At 41.6% G+C, this 20,440-nt stretch overlaps 1 protein-coding gene across 1 annotated transcript; it reads right to left on the minus strand.

Moving 5' to 3' along the window:
• Nucleotides 1–1,290: 1,290 nt before the first annotated feature.
• Nucleotides 1,291–16,470, minus strand: CD28 (CD28 molecule). Its single transcript, XM_032766898.2, has 4 exons — nucleotides 16,288–16,470; nucleotides 9,293–9,652; nucleotides 8,896–9,014; nucleotides 1,291–4,932 (listed from the first exon to the last, which is right to left on the minus strand). Exons 1-4 carry the CDS (start codon nucleotides 16,340–16,342, stop codon nucleotides 4,792–4,794), a joined length of 675 nt encoding a protein of 224 aa, XP_032622789.1. The 5' UTR covers nucleotides 16,343–16,470; the 3' UTR covers nucleotides 1,291–4,791.
• Between the last annotated feature and the right edge of the window lie 3,970 nt (nucleotides 16,471–20,440).

The raw sequence follows: 20,440 nt of genomic DNA on the forward strand, positions 1-20,440 counted from the left end.
ACAAGCCAAGCTCTTTGAGTCTTTCTTTCATAAGACAGGTTTTCCATTCCTCGGATCATCCTGGTAGCCTGTCTCTGAACTTGTGAAACTTGTTCCAGTTTGAATCATCCTTCTTAAACATGGGAGACCAGACCTGCACACAGTATTCCAGATGAGGTCTCACCAGTGCCTTATATGATGGTACTAACACCTCCTTAGTCTTGCTGGAAATACGCTCACCTGATGCATCCTAAAACCGCATAGCTTTTAACGGCCATATCGCATTGGCAGCTCATAGTCATCCTGTGATCAACCAATACTCCAAGGTCCTTCTCCTCCTCTGTTTACTTCCAGTTGATGCCTTCCGCCCAATTTATAACTGAAATTCTTGTTATTATTCCCTAAATGCATGACCTTGCACTTTTCACTATTAAATTTCATCCTATTACTATTACTTCCAGTTTACAAGGTCATCCAGATCTTCCTGTATGATATCGCAGTCATTTCTGTGTTTAGCAATACTTCCCTGCTTGTGTTCATCTCCAAACTTAATAGCACATTCCCGGCTTTTTGTGGCCAAGGTCAGTAATAAAATGGTTAAATAAGATTGGTCCCAAAACTGATCTCTGAGGAACTCCACTAGTAACTCTCCTTCCAGCTGACAGTTCACCTTCCAGTACGAGCTGTTGTAGTCTCCTCTTTAACCAGTTCCCTTATCCACCTTTCAATTTTCATATTGATCCCATCTTTTCCAATTTAAACTAATAATTCCTGGTGGAACCATGTCAAATGCCTTACTGAAATTCGAGGTAAATTAGATCCACTGCATTTCCTTTGCCAAATAACCTGTTACCTTTGCAAAGAAGGTACCTTCCTCAAAGAAGGCATGGACCTTGGCACGATCTACCTTTTGTAAAACCATGTTGTAATTTATCTCAATTACCATTGACCTCAATGTCCTTAATTATTTTCTCCTTCAAAATTTTTTCCAAGACCTTACATACTGCAGATGTCAAACTAACAGGCCTATAGTTATTCGGATCGCTTCTTTTCCTCTTAAAAATAGGAACTATGTTAGCAATTCTCCAGTTGTACAGTACAACCCCTGAGTTTACTGATTCATTAAAAATCTTTGCTAATGGGCTTGCGATTTCATGTGCCAGTTCCTTTAATATTCTTGGATGAAGATTATCTGGGCCCTCTGATTTTGTCCCATTAAGCGGTTCGAGTTTGGCTTCTACGGTAATATCTACGTCCATATCCTCATTCCCATTTGTCATCCTTCCTAGTCTTTTAATGTCAGGCCGCACAAAGTATTCAAAGTTTAATTTACAGCATCTATTTAACAATTTTAAAAGAAGATCATAAAAGTACAATAAAAACTCTGAGGCATGTGGATACAGTGAAATATACACACTTCTTGGGTCTGGAAATCCATATGTAATTTTAAACCAGAAATTTTTCCCCCTGCGTATTATTGCTTTCTGTACCTATTTGTCTGCTATACTTGTGCCAGAGTAAAAGAAGTTATTTTCACAGTATATTCTAATTGCAGCACTCTGTTAAATTACAGGATGAAGTACTTGGCAGTGACTTCTGGCTCGGGAGGCCAGTCAGAAGATGCAGTCAGTGATTATATGATAATATCCGTAAAATTACCACGGAGGACTCACTCGTGAGTTCTGCTGCAAGCTGCTGCAGGGGAGTAAGAAATCCCCTTACTCTGCTGCATAGGCCACCCAAATTGCTAGTCCCTACATGGTGGGGCAAGCAGTTGCCACTGGGCTGCTGTTCCCCCCATCCATGCAGGTGGGCAGGGAGTGGGAGTGGTCAGGTTGCTTTGGCTCCACCCCTTCCAAGGTACCAGCCAGTGCACTGGAGCTAGTTCAGAGAAAGTAGGCTGCGGCAGCAAAAGGAGTGGCACAGCTGACTTCTCCTATGGCACAAGGAAGAAGCAGGGATCAGACTGTGACTCTTAGCTTCTGAGCACAGTTCCTGCCTTGCTCCTGGGACAATGGAGTTACGTGCTTCCTGCAATGGATACAGTCGAGCCCAGAAAGGGAAGAAGGAAAAGCCCCATTGGGTCTTCCTACCCTTATTAACACAAAATTATTCCTTGGGGCATATTTAAGCACTTAACCCTGTATAGTTTTAAATTAGACAGGATGGAATTAAATCTGATCAGGAATCTTCTGTCAGAATGATTTTCTGACAGGAAATGCAATTTCTGCAAAAAATATTTTTTATAGGAAAATTTTAATTTTTCTGAATTTCTGATTTTTTCCTTTCCCTTTGGAAACCCAGATCAAAATATTTAGCTTAGGGCTGGTTCAACCTAAATTGGAATATTTCTATTTATTAAACTGACCAGAAATGTTTCATTTTGAGTCAGCTCAACATTAAACCGCATTTCCCTGTTTTGCTACATTGGCTCATGGGACTCAGAGCTTGCCTCCAGCCCCCTACCTTCCCCCATGGGTTGGATTCCCTGGCCTGACTATATTTCCCATGATGCAACACTGTCTCCTCTCTGACCAAGCTGAGTAGTCTGTCATGGGACTCACATTACTGCTGTTGTATCATGGGAAATGTAGTCCAGCCCGGATGTCTGGTCCATAGTTGAGAACAAGGGCATCAGACTCCTGAACTGAATTCCAGTGAGGCAATGTGGCTCTGTAAGGAAATTCAGTTTAATACTAAACTGATTTAAAAGTATGCATTTCCAGGCAGATCAACAAAATTAAATGAAACATTTTGAGTCAGGAATGTCAGAACATTGCATTTCTATTGAAAATGTTGACTTGGACTGTTTCACCATTTCTGGATCAAAATTTTTTGGAATTTCTGCTCTGTGAAAAAAATTGGTATTTCAAATTTTTGTCCTTCTTATATGGCTGTGTACATATAGAGCAACAACTATAATTTTACATTTAGGTGGTTGTCAAGTAATTGCATCAAGAGCGGTGGAGTATTTCGCTGTGAGGCCTCCTTTGTATTTCTGAATCAGGGATTGAGTTGTTATATGTTGCGTGGTCTGTTCTGGGTGACCGCAGTCGCACACCAGAGAGTTTTTAATGTTCCATTTGTGCATTAAGTATCCGCATCTGCCATGGTTTGTGTGGAGGTGGTTTAGGGTTGCCCATAAGCTTCATAGAAGATCAAAGCCAGGGATCTTTTTGTTCTGGTTCAAGGTGACAACAAATGTAGAATTATCAGAATTTTCGCACGGACAGAAATTCTGTCTTTTGCTCAGCTTTCGAAGGATTGGAGGGAACTGGTAAAGGAACCTCTTCTTCTAAGCTTGGGAATAGCTTTTGTGTTGAGCTGACCCTACTGCAGTTTTGAAATCATCATTAAAAGAGACACGTCACATGAAAATCACTGGAGGAGGGATCGCTCAGTGGTTTGAGCATTGGCCTGCTAAACCCAGAGTTGTGAGTTCAGTCCTTGAGGGGACCATTTAGGGATTTGGGGATTGGTCCTGCTTTGAGCAGGGGGTGGGACTAGATGACCTCCTGAGGTCCCTCCCAACCCTAATATTCTATGATCACTGAACGAGTTTTATTCTAGCCCTTGTTTTACTTCTCCACGGAACATGCCTAGAGAAAAGTCTATATAAGAACAGTAGGCCCTAGTCAGAGCCTGATCCTTCAAGGTACTGAACAGCTCCTGTAAAGTGCTGAGAGCTTTCAGTTCCTCTTGACTGAAATGGGCGTTGAGGTCACCCTCCAATGATAGGGTGTGTAGGAGCAAATTTCAAATGATCTGATCACACAACATTGTGGCCAGATTTTTAAAAAAGCTCAGCTGCTATTTAGGCACCAGAATACATGGACAGATTTTCAGGAGAGCTCAGCATGTTGTGTGCACACTGGGTTCTCAATTCAGCTAAAAATCTGACCCCGATTGTGTGTGCTGGGCACTCAAAAATCCGGCCCACTTTTGAAATTCTACCCTCAGTAAACTCTAATGAGGATTTTCTCACCTGCTTCTCCTATGACTTTGGCCAAGTCCTGATGTTTCCTTGTTGTAGGCCAACTTAATTCAAAAGGGTTCTCTTCGTGATGACTGCAGATCTTTCTTCATCCCCTGTTGTTCCAGACCTGCTTTGCAGATTGATTGCTTTCTCACTGTATGAAATAGTTTCATAGGGGGCCCTCTTCCCCTACAGATATTACACCGTGACCAATTAAAGAACTTAAGAATTGCACTTTCACTGTATAGTGGATTTTGAGTGTCCTGGATCTGTCATTACAGCCCATCTGTGGAATAATCTAATAGTCCACATGGCTAGCAGCTGACTTTTTCCTACAGCTGAAACCCTCTCCTATTCTTTTAATCACATGTTTGGAACTTGAAACTGGGTTCTCCTCTTTGAAGTGAGAGGGGACCAATTTTTATATCAACAGTTTGCTTGGCACCATATGTAATGGTAACCAGTTAGGACTGTATTTCAGAGATTTATAATTCTTCAAGTTAAACATACTTCTAAATAGAAATTAATGTTCAATATAAGGCAAAAGTGATTGGGAAAGATCAGTAGTTGCAATGGTGAACAATATACCCTTTACTGGACCCAGTGTTATCTTTCCCCCTTACCCACCATCAAGCTTGAACATGAGTTGTAGCTAGTTTTCAGCCATCATAGAAAACAACCTACTTTTACACAGTTTAAAGTTTGACCGGTACTTGCTATGATGTCATCAAATATAACAGATATGACAAACTAATGGCAGACTGTCCTTTCACGTCCAAGTGCACGTGGCAGAGTAAAAGCACACCAGCGATATTAGCAGCTTGGTAAGCAGATAGTCATGGTTCCCAAGAGCGGTATTCCGTGTGTATCCGAGTTGGTGCATAGGGTTGGTAATGCTTGTTCTTTGGACCAGGAGGATGGCGTGGCGTCATGTTCATGTAGTCACTCGTCAAGATTCTGTTCTTCTTGTTTTTCCACTACAGGGGGGGAAGTATGAAAACATTTCTGCAATTAGATTAAGCTAAATAATTTTTAAAAAGTCTTTGTGCATGGACTCCAGAGTGTTCCTTGAAACTGGACTCATAATGAATAAAGGACTTGATTCGTTTTTCGTCCTTTCCAATTAATGAATTGTCCAGGTAGGTCATGCTATTATCAAACATATTCACCACTCAGAATTATTCCCCAAGGCTTTTTCAGGAAAGCACTGAAGCAAGTGCTTAAAGTTAAATAAATTAATCTAAAAACCAGCATGAGTAGTCAGAGAAAATGTTCTGCAAAATTTGCCCTCCTCTCCTGTCAGTGGCCCAGCAGCCCACCTACAGAGAAAGCTGTAGAATTAGAGAGTTCTCCTGGTAGAGAATGCTGTAAACTAAGATTGTGTTCTAACTTCTCTTCTAACCACCTTCTTAGCTGGAGGAATGACTCAGCAGAAGTAAAGCAAGTGCAGTCAGGAAGGGGCTTTCCTAGCTTCTAACTAGAAATTTAAAAAAAAAATAGTTAATGTCAACAAAATAAGAGTGACAGAAAACTCCTCTTGCCTGTATGTAACTGTGCAGCCCTGTCCTCCATCTCCCAAACAATCGGCAGTCTGCTGGTTGAGGGCTGAAGGAAGCAGAGATGAGGTTGTTCTCATCTATCTGGCCCTGAGCACTGTACCTCATGCTCATTAATGGACTTTTGCCTCACGGTAATCCTGTGTAGTAGGGAAGCACTATCCCCATTTTGCAGATAGCAAACTGAGGCACAGGGTAGATTACGTGACTTGCCTGCAGCCAGAGAGGAAGTCTGTGGCTGAGCAAGCAACTGAACCCTTGCTTCTGCAGTCTATCTCAGTGTCCTATCCTCTAGACCATTATTCCTATCTAAATTCATCTCTTGTGAATTAGTGACTGGGCAGTGGGCTTCCCCGCTATCACAACTCTATGGCTGTAACTTACTAAAATCATCTTTTTGCTGAAATTTCTTGCATTTGAAATATTTTCAAAAGCTTGAGCATAGTCTGTAGTTTTTTACTTTAGTAAGGACTAAAAATATAATTTTTTCCAAAACACTTGTGAATCTTCTTGTGTGTGCATGCATGTGCCCACACACACAAACACAATTCAATCTGCTTAGGTTTCTAAAGGGCTAGTCCTTGCTGGAGGCCAGTCTACAGAACAATTTGCCTGAAAAGCATGTAAAGTGTGTATGTATGCCTATTTATATATACATATACGAGAGAGGCCTTAAATCTGGAGTTATAAGCAACTCAGCTGAGCAGTAAATGTCAGTTCTAAGGAATAACATACATAAAGGTTAGTTACATATTTTATACTGGTTATTTCACTGTGGAGTTCCACAGTTGTGTACTTAGGAGTCTGCGGTAATTTAAGTGCACAAGGAAGCCAGCAGGAAGATTGGGGTTTCAGAGTTCTAAGTTCCTTTTTTATTATTATGATTTTTTAAAAAAACACTCATATAAATATAATGTTAAGGAGATTATTTTCACCTCTTTGAAGTGAAGAAATGTTAAATTTCAAATAGTGACAGGCACAGATGGAATATTTTGGATTACGAGCTTTACTGCTACATAATATTTTAGAATACAGTAAGAGCAATTCTACCCTCAGATATGCATGTGTTAATCTGACTGGTCTGGATGGGAGTTGTATAGATATCCTTGGAGGTGCAAAATTGGGTTAGCTATGTGCAACAAAGGGGAGTTAATGTTGCTATAGCGACTTTAATATTTTCTGACTTTAAAATGGTGACCAAGTTTCATTCATTCAAGTTTGCAAAAGTAAATTATATTGCTCATAAACTATGCAGTGTGTATATAAATCATTAGATACATACATGTCTGCTTGTACAGGTATATAATCTATAACATAGATATATACATGTCTGTGTGTGGATAGACAAATGTACAATTTTAAAATCCTCTAGCTAAGTCTGAGTTATTTTTGTCTGAGTTATTATAGAAACATTTAACTAGCATGAATAAATGCCTGACTGTACAAAGATGAAAGTGTAGGACTGATGGTTTTGGAGAGTAAAGAACTTTTTCTTAACGAAGGTCAAAAACTGTGGAAGAGCATAATTTCAGCTAGGCCAAACCCTAATTAATTCTATCATTGTGGACAGCTTTTTTGTACCCGTAATCTTTATTAGCCATCCTTATTTACATCCAACAACATTGTAAGTATGTCAGCACTCTGAATACATGTTATTCAGAGGATATCAGCAGCAGGTAAAAATGGATGAAGCCAGCACAACACAGAATCAGAATGCTACATTGCCATTTTCTGTAGGAGTGCATGTCATCTTAGTAGGAACCTGTATCTGAGATGTAAGAGAGAGACAATCCAAACAGTAGAGAGAAAATTATTCAGACACAAAATTAGGGATCTGAAATGACAGTATTTCATCAAGGCACAGATGCTGCATAGCAATTTCACTTATTAGTTGGACCATTTAAGCTTTCCTATGACAAAATCAGCTGGATCAGGCATTGCCATTAACAAATTGAAAGCCAGTGAACGCTCTGTTCTCTCCCATCCCCACTGAAGAGATTTGCTCTGATTTTGTCATAGGAAATCTTAAATGGTAAAACTAATAAGTGAAATTGCTATGCAGCGTCTGTGCCTTGATGAAATACTGTCATTTCAGATCCATAATTTTGTGTCTGAATAATTTTTTCTCTACTGTTTGGATTATCTCTCTCTTATATCTCAGATACAGATTCCTACTAAGATGACATGCACTCCTACAGAGAATGGCAATGTAGCATTCTGATTCTGTGTTGTGCTGGCTTCATCCATTTTTACCTGCTGCTGATATCCTCTGAATAACATGTATTCAGAGTGCTGACATACTTATAATGCTGTTGGATGTAAATAAGGATGGCTAATAAAGATTATGGGTACAAAAAAGCTGTCCACATGAGTTAAATATTCTAGCTATACTCTATACAATATGGGGATCATACCCACCCACTCCCACACACACACACATCCATGCACAGAAGAGGATGTCTGTTGCCTCTGCATCTGCATCTCCTTTCTCCCAGGCCCTGCAGATCTGTCTCTCCAATCAGGCAGAAAAGGATGGAGCCAAGGGGTGTCAGGGGTCCCCCTTTTTCTTCATAGTTATTTTTAAAGAAAAGATTCTGAGACTGCATTATCTTTCCTATGCTGCCCACTCCATGGTGGAGATTCCTCCTGTTTTAGAACAACTTACAGCAAGGGTAGTGGCCAGAGGGAGTCCAGTGGAGTCAGACTACCAGGGAAAGGGGGGAAGAGGGAGAGTTGCTGCAGAGACAAAATGAAGCCCTATGGAAGGGCTTGGCTAACTGCTGAACCAGAGGACCTGTGCATACTGTAGGTGAGCTCCATGGTCTGTCGCTAGGGTGACCAGATGTCCTGATTTTATAGGGACAGTCCCGATGTTTGGGGCTTTTTCTTATATAGGTGCCAAATACCCCCCATCCCGTGTCCTGAGTTTTCACACTTGCTGTCTGGTCACCCTATCTGTCGCATCCTTCTAGAGAATAATTTAGGAGGTAGTTTACAAAGGGTTTCTTGCTGTTTTCCTGCCTCTGCCTCCTCTCCTGTTGGGTTTATTATGAGAGGGGACAATCCAACCCAGTGTTACTAGGGGCGGAGAGAGCCTGGAGCTCTGACACAGTCAAATCTCCTACTAAAGCCCCAGTGAGAGTCCTGCTAGGGTTAGGACTCTGGTATGGAGCCTTGATTCCCTACCTGGTTACTGATGTGACTGCAGCAGGCAGTCAGATTTTGTTTCCTGTGACTGGATGAGCATAAGCAACCATTGCTGTTCTTTGACTGGAGATGGCAATAACTGTGGGAGATGACTGCATAAGCCGGGTGAAAGCTGGTGGGTGGAAGGGTGGGGGTGTACCTGAGTCACATAAAACAAGGAAAAAACTCATTTCTTACCCAGCAGATAACAAACACCGCAGTTATTAGCACACTGTAGAAAGCCAGAAATCCAAGAGTCACCACCACAGCCCAAAAGGGTGTTGCAGATTGAAATACTGGTAATGGGAAGAGCTTCTCTTAAAGAAATAGAATAGAAAAAACGTCAGAGAACATAAAAGCAATAACTTTCATTTCCATTTACTGGCTCCTTGCTCCAACACTCTTCTATAAATTCTATGGCCAGCAGAGGAAAGTAGCAGGTTGCTAGACCCATTATTTGAGGGAAGAGGAATTTTGCCTTTCACTGAGAAATAGTCATTAGGTACTTGACAGGGAACTTCAATGCTGTGAGCTCGAGCATTAAGGTGCACATGTAAGGAAAAGGATATTGGACAATTATAATTTTGTGTCTTACCTTTCACGTGAATGACAGTCCCATTGCTCTTGTCATTGGAGATGTAAGGAGGTGGAAACATGACCTCAATTTTGCAGAAGTAAATATCTGTTTGGTCAGTATTCAACTTCCAAAGACTGAAATTCACTTCCTTTTTATGGCTATCAACTGCAACAAGGCAGTTGAAATCTTTATTTGAATGATGGTTATGGAAGGAACCATTCCAGGAAACAGAGCAGACTTCAACTGCTCTGTCTGTTCCTTTATTCAGTGATGCTCTGAATTCGTTCCCAGTTCCATTATAGGCATATTTGCAAGCCAAGGTAGCATTTTCATTAGCTGCCGTGATTCGAGGTGGCTGTTCCACTAGAATCTTGTTTTCTGGGAGGGAGGATGGAAAAAAAACACTTTTTTATAAAATACATTATATGATTTTTAAAAAAATCACATCCTGCTGGTGCAATTGCTTGACATACCGGTACCCACTGAGACTGTGTATCTACCGCTGTGATCATCAAGGGTATGTTCATTCTGAGTTGGATTACAAGTGTGACATTTAATACTTAAGCTCTAACTTCTGTCCCAGTTACAGACACACTAGTGTATTCATTCCTGAGCATAGAGTGTCCTAGTGACACCACAAAGTTGAAATATGTATTTAATATCTAGCTTACCAATCAACAAAAAAGAAGACCACCGTTATACATATGCCTTCTGTTCCAAGAACAACCTTATTAAAAGGCAAATAGCTTGATGGTGTAACTGACCCCAGTTGGGCCATCACTGGAATTTGACCCATGAGCCTCTACAACTTGAGCTAAAAAAAATTCCTCTAGCTAGCTGCTGTCGTAACTTCTTAACCTTTTATGTGGACCAGCCATAAGATGGTGACAAAGACTTAAATCTACGGTATTTATCACACTAATGACCCGAAGATACACTTCTTACAAAAGGAGAATTCTACTTGATCTGACTGGCCTGATACATAAGAACGATGTGTTTTCTGTCCCCCACGTCACTGGGGTCTCTCTGTACTACCAGGTGCCAAAAGAAGTTGAATCGCTGAAATGGATTGCATAGAAGGCTGCTTATTTAAGGGGAGTAGTTCTTCCCAAGTGAGACCTTACACTCCTTTGGAGAGCAGAGAAAAGAAGTGAGAGGGGGAACGACTCTTCCCAACAGCAAAACCTTCACAATAATGCAGGTATGTGACCACACAAGTCTCTGTGCAGATCTTTTACACAAGGCCTTTGTGGGTTCTATCTGGCCGAGCCATGGGCACAGTCACAGGAGATGCTGAGAGGGAAACTGTTTCTGCCTCAGTTTATGTTCCCCTCCAATTTTCTGCTTCAAAACCTGCTATCCTTCTCCTCAACCTCTTAGAAGGACTAGGGAATAAATGGAATGGAAAAAAGGTCCTATCTAAGCTAGTGGGAGTCTAGACCTTAGCCCCACTCCTCAGATGACTGACTGGAAGAACAGAAGTGGATGGAGCACCAGTGGCCTAGCAGAAGAAGGGGTTCAGAAACTGCTCTCAGGAACTCTCTGCTCCCTGGCCTAACAGCAATTGGAAAGCATCTGTTGAAAAGGATATGGGGAGCAGCCTGAGATGGGGAGGAAGCATTGGGAGAGGAGGGAGAGCAAACATGGAGGACGTGGACAGAGGGAAACACATGCAGAGGAATTTAGGAGAGGAAAGGGCATGTTGGCCAGTAACTGATCTGGGGCGGGCAACAGAGACAACTCACCAGCTGGAGTCTTGAATATATGTAAGATGGGGCATCCCTACAGCCAGCATTAGTTCTTTGATTGCCAGCTTAACTCACTACTGCAGAACCTAGCCATTCTCCCATTCCAGGAACTGTTTGCTAGCCTCTGGTTCTTTGTATTCTCTGAGGAAGAAGAAAGAGAGCAGACATTGCATAGTGGCTTTGCAGAGCCCCCTATCTAGCAAGAGGAGAATACAAGGGAGAGGAAGATTCCAGTCATTTCTCCTGGGGCCCCTTGCTGCTCTGTGCATACTAGTGCAGGGGAGACATACTTGTACATATTGCTGCAAACCTTGCTTACTTTCCTGTGTCTGCAAAACCCAGGAGGCCCTGCCCCAAGAAGAGCGAGAAACTAACTCAGAGCAGGGGGTCCCCGTACGCTGGCAGAAAGTGGCCCAGATTTTGGATTGCATCCCATTATCCCAAGACAGTTGAGAGCACTATTTGACTGTCTAAGGCCTTGTCTACACTAAGGGGGAAAATGTTTGGTTCGTTTGCCTGCTTTTGAAATGTGTTAAGCTAATCCATTTTAATTAAGTGCTGTTTGAAAATGTTTTAGTGCTGACTGTAGCCTGGGTTTAACATCTTTTCCAAACATGGTAGCCGGATGTGGTTCAACCTAGCAAGAAAATCAATATATGACCTGGACTGTGCAAGACACTAGCAGAATTGTTTTATATTTATCACTTGTGGGACCTACAAGTCCTACCGGGAGTGAGTGTTGCCTAGTTTTTACATAACTGGAGAACAAGGAGTTGTGGTTAACATGTTCTTATTGGGAGTAGAATTGCAGTTGTGCCTAGAGGCCAGGGTCCCATCTTGCTTCATGCTATACGCATGCATAACAAAGAGCTGCTCCCTGCCCCAGCGAGCTCCCTATCTAAATATCCTTGCTCAGAAACTTCCAAAAACATTAGCCGATTACAGAAACACCTGCAAAGCTGTCACAAACACTTGTGAAGAAAAAACAGATCCTTTTGGCCAGTCCTGCTTAGGGCCAAAGGGAAACCCTCTGAAGTCTCATCACTGAGGCAAGCCCCTCAAGGCATTGTTTAGGCTCTTCTAGGGAGCCCAGTAACCTTCCACAGTGCTTTGCTGCCATAGGTTGGTTTCTAATCTCAGATGTGCGGTATACAACACCACGTATCTTAAACTCCCCTATTTAACTGCAGTATCAGATCGTTTTTGCACCCTCAGCGATGTGTTGCTGACAGTATGAGATTAAAATCTATTGGCCTTTCTACCCCAAATTATTCCCTGCTTTCTTGACCATGGTGCCAAATCTGCAAGCCCTCCAATGCTGATTAGATGTTAGCATAGGTTCTTGTCCTTCGTTAGCCAAGCGTACGGAATACAAGTTGCCTTAATAGCATAAGCAAAGTGTATTTTATGGGTCAGTGGATGAGGACTGTTTACAAATGTTTTGTTCAAGCTGAGAACCAGGCTTAGCTTTGTCAGGTGGCTCCACTATATTAAATCACACCACCACCTAAACAGATTGAGTGGTTTTGTTTTTCATTATGTGGAACAAATTATTCCTTGTGTAAGCTATGTGCATTGATGGGGGCATAATGCAAGCAAGCGTTGTGTGACCTCAGAATGCAGCTCTACCAAAGCACCCGAGTCCTGGCCCCCAGCAAGGCCTTTTATCGCTCTCTTGTGGTTCTGTCTGTTGGAAAAAATCAGTCATGCCAAAATGTATATTCGGTCCACAAAAGAATAAGATTAGCCCATCAAGCTCTCATGTCACCTGTGACCAGAACAGGATTGGAATAAATCCTCAGCAGGAACTGATTCCGGGCGAGTAAACAGAATTTGAACCTAGGTCTCTAAGAGGCTGGTGTCCTAACACACTGCACAAGCATAGTTCAAGTTTATCTCGCATTCATGAAAACACTTTTCTTGTAAGTGTCACTTGGACTTTGTTAAAATGGTAAAACATTGAAACATTTAGTAGGTGTTTCCATTTGTGAATTGTTCCCCATAAATAGGGCTATGATTGCTATTTCCAAAGGCAATGTTCCGTTGTAAGTGCTACATAATAATAAACATCTATGACTGCACCTGGCCTTACCCGCCCAGAAAGCAACAATTATGAGAAATCACTATCTACAATTTCATAGAAGTCTTAAAGTCTTGGGGTGGAACCACTCTCTGTAGCAAATTAAGCACATGTGTAAGCATTTGCAGGATCGGGGCCTTCGGTTTTATAAGCAACTGTTGCACGTAGTCTGTGTAAGATCTCCTTGTCATAAAGCATTTCACACCACATTCTTCATAATAAATTTATATTGTCATAGAATTTAGGACTTTTCATCATGAAAAATCTTGACCATACTTAATAACTGTAAAACACTGACATTCTGATCTCATACACCTTACGCAAGTAAAACTCCATTGAAGTCACTGTGGCCTAGGAAAAGAACCCAAGAAAACATAAAAGTAAGGAAGAATAATTGTTTTTCCAAAATTTTCCATGCATAACCAGCAAGTGATTAAAAACGTCCTACACTTGATTGGTAGACCAGAGAAGCAAATCATTTTATTCCCTCTTTCCCCCCATACAGTACAGATATTGAAAACAGTAGTTGTTTTGCCTTTGTTAGGAATATGGGATGAGGTTCTGAACAGCTAAACATAACGGAGAAAAGGCCCATTTGAACGCTTTGGGAAGGGAGGAAACTGAAGAGGGCTAAAAAACCTATAAACAGAAACATAGACCGATATAAAAGCAGCAGAGAGTCCTGTGGCACCTTATAGACTAACAGACGTTTTGGAGCATGAGCTTTCGTGGGTGAATACCCAGATACATCCGACGAAGTGGGTAATCTGGGTATTCACGCACGAAAGCTCATGCTCCAAAAATGTCTGTTAGTCTATAAGGTGCCACAGGACTCTGCTGCTTTTACAGATCCAGACTAACACGGCTACCCCTCTGATACCATAGACCAATATGATTAAAAAAAAAAAACAATTCTGATTTAAGGCTGCCAATTTGTGCTGTTCAGCTACTTCCAGTCTTTTTCAAGATGCTCAGAAAGGTCTTTTCTTTGTTACTTTTTTTTTTTTAATTGGCTAATTCAACCAGCTGTCTGTGATATGCAGCTTCCCCTGAAATGAAACGTCCTACTCTGATCCACTTCTCCTGATCATGAGACACTCATGCCCTTGCTAATCTCCCCTTCCTTACATTAAGTACTGTATGGAGAAAGGTAATAAATGCCAGAAGATACACTACTGTTTTACTGAAGCACAATTTCTTAATTTGCAGGGCCCAGGTGTCTGTTTAACTTGTCTGAAGAAGAGGAACTGTGTTGATGTCACCCTAGTGTCTGGTAGACCACTGCTCACCATGCATACACACCAGAGATCATTCTATGTACTAGTAACCTAGGTGGGTTACAGGTCGGTTTTTAACCCATAAAAACCATGAGCCAGCAGGTTTCCTGTAGTACAAGGGTGGGGAGATCCCACCTATATTGGTTATGAAACACACACTGAAGACAGAATAATCTAGCTGCCTCTTAGATTACAGTAAAATAGTTACTCAGCCAGAAAGACAAGTAAGAAAAAAGTACCTCTTTGTCAACACTAATGCAAAGATTGTGGTTCAGGTCAACATATAGCATTCTCTGAGCTAGTGTTATAATACGATACCAATGGAACAGTCTTGTTGGCCTTGGTCAGGCAATGTTCTCATTGACTTTAATGGACATTTGGATCATATGAAGACTGCAGCATTTGGCCCAACAATAATAATTTCCATTTATTAAGCATCTCTGATCTGAGGATCTAAATGTAAAGACAAGGGGATAAGAAACCTATGGCAAATGCTCATTTAAGCTCTCATCCTGCAAGCTCGTACACATGTGCTTAACGTTACACGTTTGAGTAGTCTGCTCAAATATTTAAAGTTAAGCAAGCAAGTAAGTGTCTGTAGGATCCGGACCAACGGCAGTGTGTCGGAGTATCATTAATATGTAGTGCAGTTCAAAGGATTTGCTTAAAGCTGCTGGCACCTCATTGATTATTTCCCCCTCTTCCCCCCCCCCCGCCCCACTGTTCACCTACTCCTGCTGCTTATCCCCATTCCTAGAGTAATAATCATCTGTTTGTCACAACCCCATTGCCTGCTGTGGAAATAATTATGATGTTACAAACAGAGAATTATAACTTCAGGAGAGGAATAAGGAGCAGAAGCTGATGAATTCTGAAGCAATATCGATCTTGATTTCATGCAAATTACAATATCCTTAACCAGGGGAAAGAATTTCAGAAACATGTAAGAACTGTTTCTAACTTCTTTTTTTCTAATTCTTCTGTCAGGCAACAGCAGCAACGTAAGAATGATCTACATGTGACTAGTTCTGTTAGGAGGACAGGTTTCTATTCATCTCTTTTCCTGTAAATATACAAATGCTGACATTTAGAGAAGAGCTGACAACATGAATTCACAGGCCAACGATTTCAGCAATACTTTGACTTGAGATTATCCTAGCAAAAACGATCATTCCCTGCCTTGCTTTGCATTCTAATGTGTCCCCTTGAAAGATGTGGCAATTATGAAGCTACTAAAACTGCATAGGAGAGGTGATAACAAGACATAGAGTAAGCTAAGAAAGAACAACTGAAGATTTAAAATATTCAGTAACATTTTAAGATGCCCAAATAGACATGTTTTTGTTTTCAGAGGGAAATTGATTATTCAGTAGGTAGCAATAGATTTTTTTTTAAAACCAACCATCAACAACCCATTGATTGTCCTAAAAACACCCCAAACCTCTATTTTTATCCGTTTTACACACTTGTTAATTCTCACCAAGTATACTTAAAGCTAAGTCCTGCAGCCCTTTACATAGGGCGAACTTTCAATGGCATATAGGGCTGCACATTGGAAACTCTGGAGGTTACAGAAATATATACACTGAGAGAAGTGGAGTCATCAAAACAGTTTAGATCCTAAAATAAAGAGAGCCCACCAAGATAGCAGTGGTATGTTCAAAACTATGATATAGTATGATAGTAGTATGACGTATGCCAGGGGACAAAACCTGACTCCAAGACATACTTAAAGAGAAGTCAAATAAAAAAGCTCTTAGGCTCCAATTTGGAGAAGATTGTGATTAACAAAACAAAACAAAACAAAAATCCATTTTATCAGGTAACTAGTCACCTACATCGAAATACATTCTCCTGCATCTTAATGACGGTCCAGAAAAGTAAATGAAAAGGATCAAAATGGGTTACCTGTTATTTCAGCAGCTTGAATGAAGCTGAGAGCAGCGAGTATCCAGAATATCATGATGATAATGGTGGGCTGCAAATGTAGATGCCACCCCCACAAAGAAATCTGAAGACTGAACCACAAGCCAGCCTGGTGGGGCCAGACTGTTCAGTCAGTCACACATTCTCTCTCTCCTCTCCTTTCCCCCCCAGGAGCACTCGATCTACATACTGACTGAAACCACTGTGATGGCAACATTTCAAACCGGAAGTTCAGTTGTTTGATGACTTCAGCTTTTTATCTTTAGGAAGTGTCGTCTCTGTTGCTTAAAAGAAAAGCTTGTTCTTGGTAAAACTGTATTATGCTAAAGGAAATGAAAGCCCACCTTCCAACATTCAATAGCATGCCCCTTTTGGCTAGCCAGAGTTTGGGTGGACACTTGTAGACTTGTTTCTCTTATGAGCAGAAGTGGATGAAACAAGTCAGGTATATACACTTTGATACAATCCTGTTTATTTATAAAGACTGTACCCAAAGTCCTGTCTCCCTGAACATAGTCGATTAAAACAAACAGCAGGTCATCCCCTTGCTTACTATTTCCAAGTCTGTTCCTTCAGTCAGTTGTGTGCCAAGAACCTCCATCTCTCTGCCACTTTCAAGGCCACAGTAACAACTTGCCGGATTCCTGCCTCTAATGCACACAGCTTGCCAACAATGCCCTAGCATCTGGGTTTCAACCAGTTTAAAAGGAACCTTCTTACAGCTGAGCCTGGCTCAGGCTTTGCTAGATGACCCTGTGCCTATGGTAGTAGCCTCCTATTGTTTCCAGCTATCATGCCATAAAGGAATATTTAACTGATCCTTCCATTTAATCTGAAATAAGGGTCTGTGATTGTCTAATAGATCAAAGACCTGCTTGGTGGCAGCCATTAATACCCTCCATCATAATAGTAGCATGGTCAGGCAGCTTGAGATCTTTAATATTAAACTATTTCCTACACAGAAAAAGAACAAATCACAGAGCCAAAATCTACTATGGATGAATTTATATTTCACTGACATCTATAGGAGGTGAACATCTGTATCCATGGGTAGAGTTTGGCCTCCGGTGCCTTGACTTCCCTCTCAAAACACCATCAAAATGGACTCCAAGCTACAATATTTCACTATTTAAGGAAAGAGAATGTGTGCATGTGTGTGAGAGAGAGAGAGATTATATTTTGGCAAAAATTAATATTGTGCTATGACTTTTTTCTTAATCAAACTGATTCCTGAGTTCATATTAAACTTTACATTAAGCAGCTGACCTACAATGCGTTCTGCCATCCACCATAAAGAATGTCTGAAATTCCTTAGATGTGAATTTTGGAGTGTGGAACTGGGACTGTGGGGGTTAACCTCTCACTGTGGACTGACAAAGCCACACCCCCATGGCCCTACTGGGCATGCTCGAAGTGCAACACCAGTATAAGAGGGAGCAGCCTGGCTCAGTCTGGGCTGACTGCCATAGGGGAAGGAAGTGTGCTGCCGGCTTCTGCTGAAAGGTCGCCAGCACTTCACAACACAGAGGCCGGCCAGCTGACAGCAACCCTCAAACTCCAGATTTTCTGAAAAATTGGGTTGTGGATTTTTCACTTTTGATAGCTGCTGGGAATGATAGTTCAACAGCATTGCTTTGGTCTATAGGTAGCATACACCCAAGATCTTTGGAACGAGACACTTCGTTCAGAGCCCAACTCTGTAATTTGAAGCTAGTTCAGCTGCTATACCCACTTCTAGTCCAATAATTTTAACAAGACTCTTGTGGTTTATAATCAGTGTGGAAACTCATGGAATTTCATGTCGCTAAACGCAGGCTTTTCTGTCTGAGCCCAGCTTTTTGTTTTTTGGAAAAAATGAAAAACCCAAGTGTGACGGGTTGAACCCCCAATCCAGGATGCCACCTGATGTGCTGGGGACCCACTAGTTCCACCCGTTCCACCAGCCTGGGTTTCCTCACCCTGTCCTAGCTTTCCCAGGCCCTAGAGCCTTCTCTAGCACACACGCACACAGGTAAGGACACACCCAGCTGCAAATGGACACAGACACACTTAGATTAGCTCTGTGCAGGGGGAATCAGCTCAGGGAATGATCAGCACTCATGTGCACGCCTCCTTTGGGGTATAAACCCAAAATAATACTGTCTTGCACTGTATAGAAAGATCTGCACAGTGCAAGCTCATAAAAATTCATCTTCTCCCTCAGTGTGGAGAGAGATATGTACAGGTTTTTGCCCCCACCCCCATATTAATTGCACAAACTGGGTTGTGAAATAAACAAGAAATGAGTTTATTAATTGCAAAAAGTAAATTTTAAGTGATTATAAGGGATAGCAAACAGAACAAAGCAGATTACTGAGAAAATAAAACAAAATGCACAAACGAAGCTTAATACACTCAAGAAACAGGTTACAAAATGTAATTTCTCAACCTAAATGTTGTTTTAGGCAAGTTGCAGAGTTTCTGTAGCTGAGTTCCAGTTATTTCTCTTTACAGACTCGACTCCTGTCTCACCCTGGACTCAACCTCTGCCTTTCCCTTCAGATGTATTTAGCAATCTTCCTTCTTGGACCAGGAGCCAATGTAGATGAGTCTTGATCAATTTACTCCCCAGCCTTAAACAGAATTTGCATAAGGTGGGAATCCTTTGTTTCCAGTGGAAAAATACCAGCTGTGTCCAAGGTGGTACTACATACCAAGTGATATCATCAGATGACCCTACGGTGTCAAAGCAACATCCCAGGAAGCTTCTCAGGATGGTGGGAGATTAGTATCTCCAAAGTTCTGTTGTCCTTAAATCGCTCATTCAGGCTGATTGCCTACTGTCTGATGGGCATTCCCCCAAGTACACACACAGTTGTAATTGTTACATAGTCAATATTCCTAACTTTAGATACAGAAATGATACATGCATATAAATTGGGTAAACATTCAGTAAATCATAACCTTTTCAATACCTCACATGACCCATCTTGCATAAAACATATCTTAATTATGCCATATTAATATCATAACAATAGTTCTATGAAGAATATGGAGTGTAATGCCACACCAAGTGATGGAGTTTTTAGGTGAGATGACTAAACCAGTGCCTGTAGATCTTGTGTTACAGGCTAACTGCAATTGTAATTTGAGCTCAGAGTTTCTAACACCATTGAATATCTCAATGAATTCTTGGTCTCTCTAAATGCCTCGTTAACCAATATTGGTTTGATCTTACAAAACTGTGCCATTCTATCACTGGTACAGGCAGTTGAGCCTGCACACTTTTTATCAGACACAATCGTGGCCCAAATACATCAAATTACTGTACACATGATGTTGCCTGGGTATCAGATACTTTCTATACTTGGAATCAGTGCAGACATAGGTGATTTAACCTATAATGGCTCCAACACTGATGGAATTGACCCCTTTGCCAAAATCAGATTTCGATTATGTTGTTTAACACAATATTCTGCTTTTACCTTAATTTTCTGCAAAGCTCAAGTCTCTCTCTTGTGCACACTGGGTAAAATGGTGCCATTTAGGCACATCCCTAAGTGAAGGAATGTTGGCGAACCCCTGGGTGAGTGCAGGACGAGGTTGTGCCTTAGAAAGTACAATCCCTTTCCTGCTGCACACTGGGAATGCACAGCCTGCACCTTCCGCTGTTGGCTGCAATTCAGCCATAGCCTTGCACCTTCCTGCCCTCTTTTCTGTGCTCCTCATGACTCTTGGGATGGGGGAGCATGGGGAACAGATCTTGAACAATCCTGAGTACAGGGACTGTAGTTGTCCCTGACCCTTTGTGGAGAGGGGGAGGGGAAGGTAATGGCGAGGGGGGAGTAAGGATCCTCGTCCCATTCCCCATTTTCCATTCTCTGCCTTACCCAGTAGCACTCAGAAGGGTCAGGGCCAGTCTGGCGCATAGTGTTGGCTCTAAGTGCACTGTTACCAAACTGTGTTTGAGACAGTCCATATGCAATTTGAAAAACTGCATTTATAGCGTGCAGGCCCATTTTAACTACCCAATGTATTATTTTCTCAGTGCTGACCAGCAATTCCTGTGCTGCCTATTCCAAGACTTCGTGTTCTTCAGTGAGGTATTTAGTGCTGCCCAATGGCTTTCTCTTTGATCCCTGCGGTGGAGTCCGGT

Source organism: Chelonoidis abingdonii, chromosome 10 (assembly GCF_003597395.2).
Source record: "Chelonoidis abingdonii isolate Lonesome George chromosome 10, CheloAbing_2.0, whole genome shotgun sequence".
Classification (NCBI taxonomy): domain Eukaryota; kingdom Metazoa; phylum Chordata; order Testudines; family Testudinidae; genus Chelonoidis; species Chelonoidis abingdonii.

What these genes read in the sequence shown, in the direction of transcription:
- CD28 (XM_032766898.2), bottom strand. Translation starts at nt 16,342, where the DNA reads ATGATATTCTGGATACTCGCTGCTCTCAGCTTCATTCAAGCTGCTGAA. An exon ending in GACTGTCATTCACGTGAAAG is followed by an intron (nt 9,015 to 9,292) that starts GTAAGACACAAA and finishes TATTTCTTTAAG; the next exon opens with AGAAGCTCTTCCCATTACCA. An exon ending in CGGTGTTTGTTATCTGCTGG is followed by an intron (nt 4,933 to 8,895) that starts GTAAGAAATGAG and finishes CCCCCCCTGTAG; the next exon opens with TGGAAAAACAAGAAGAACAG.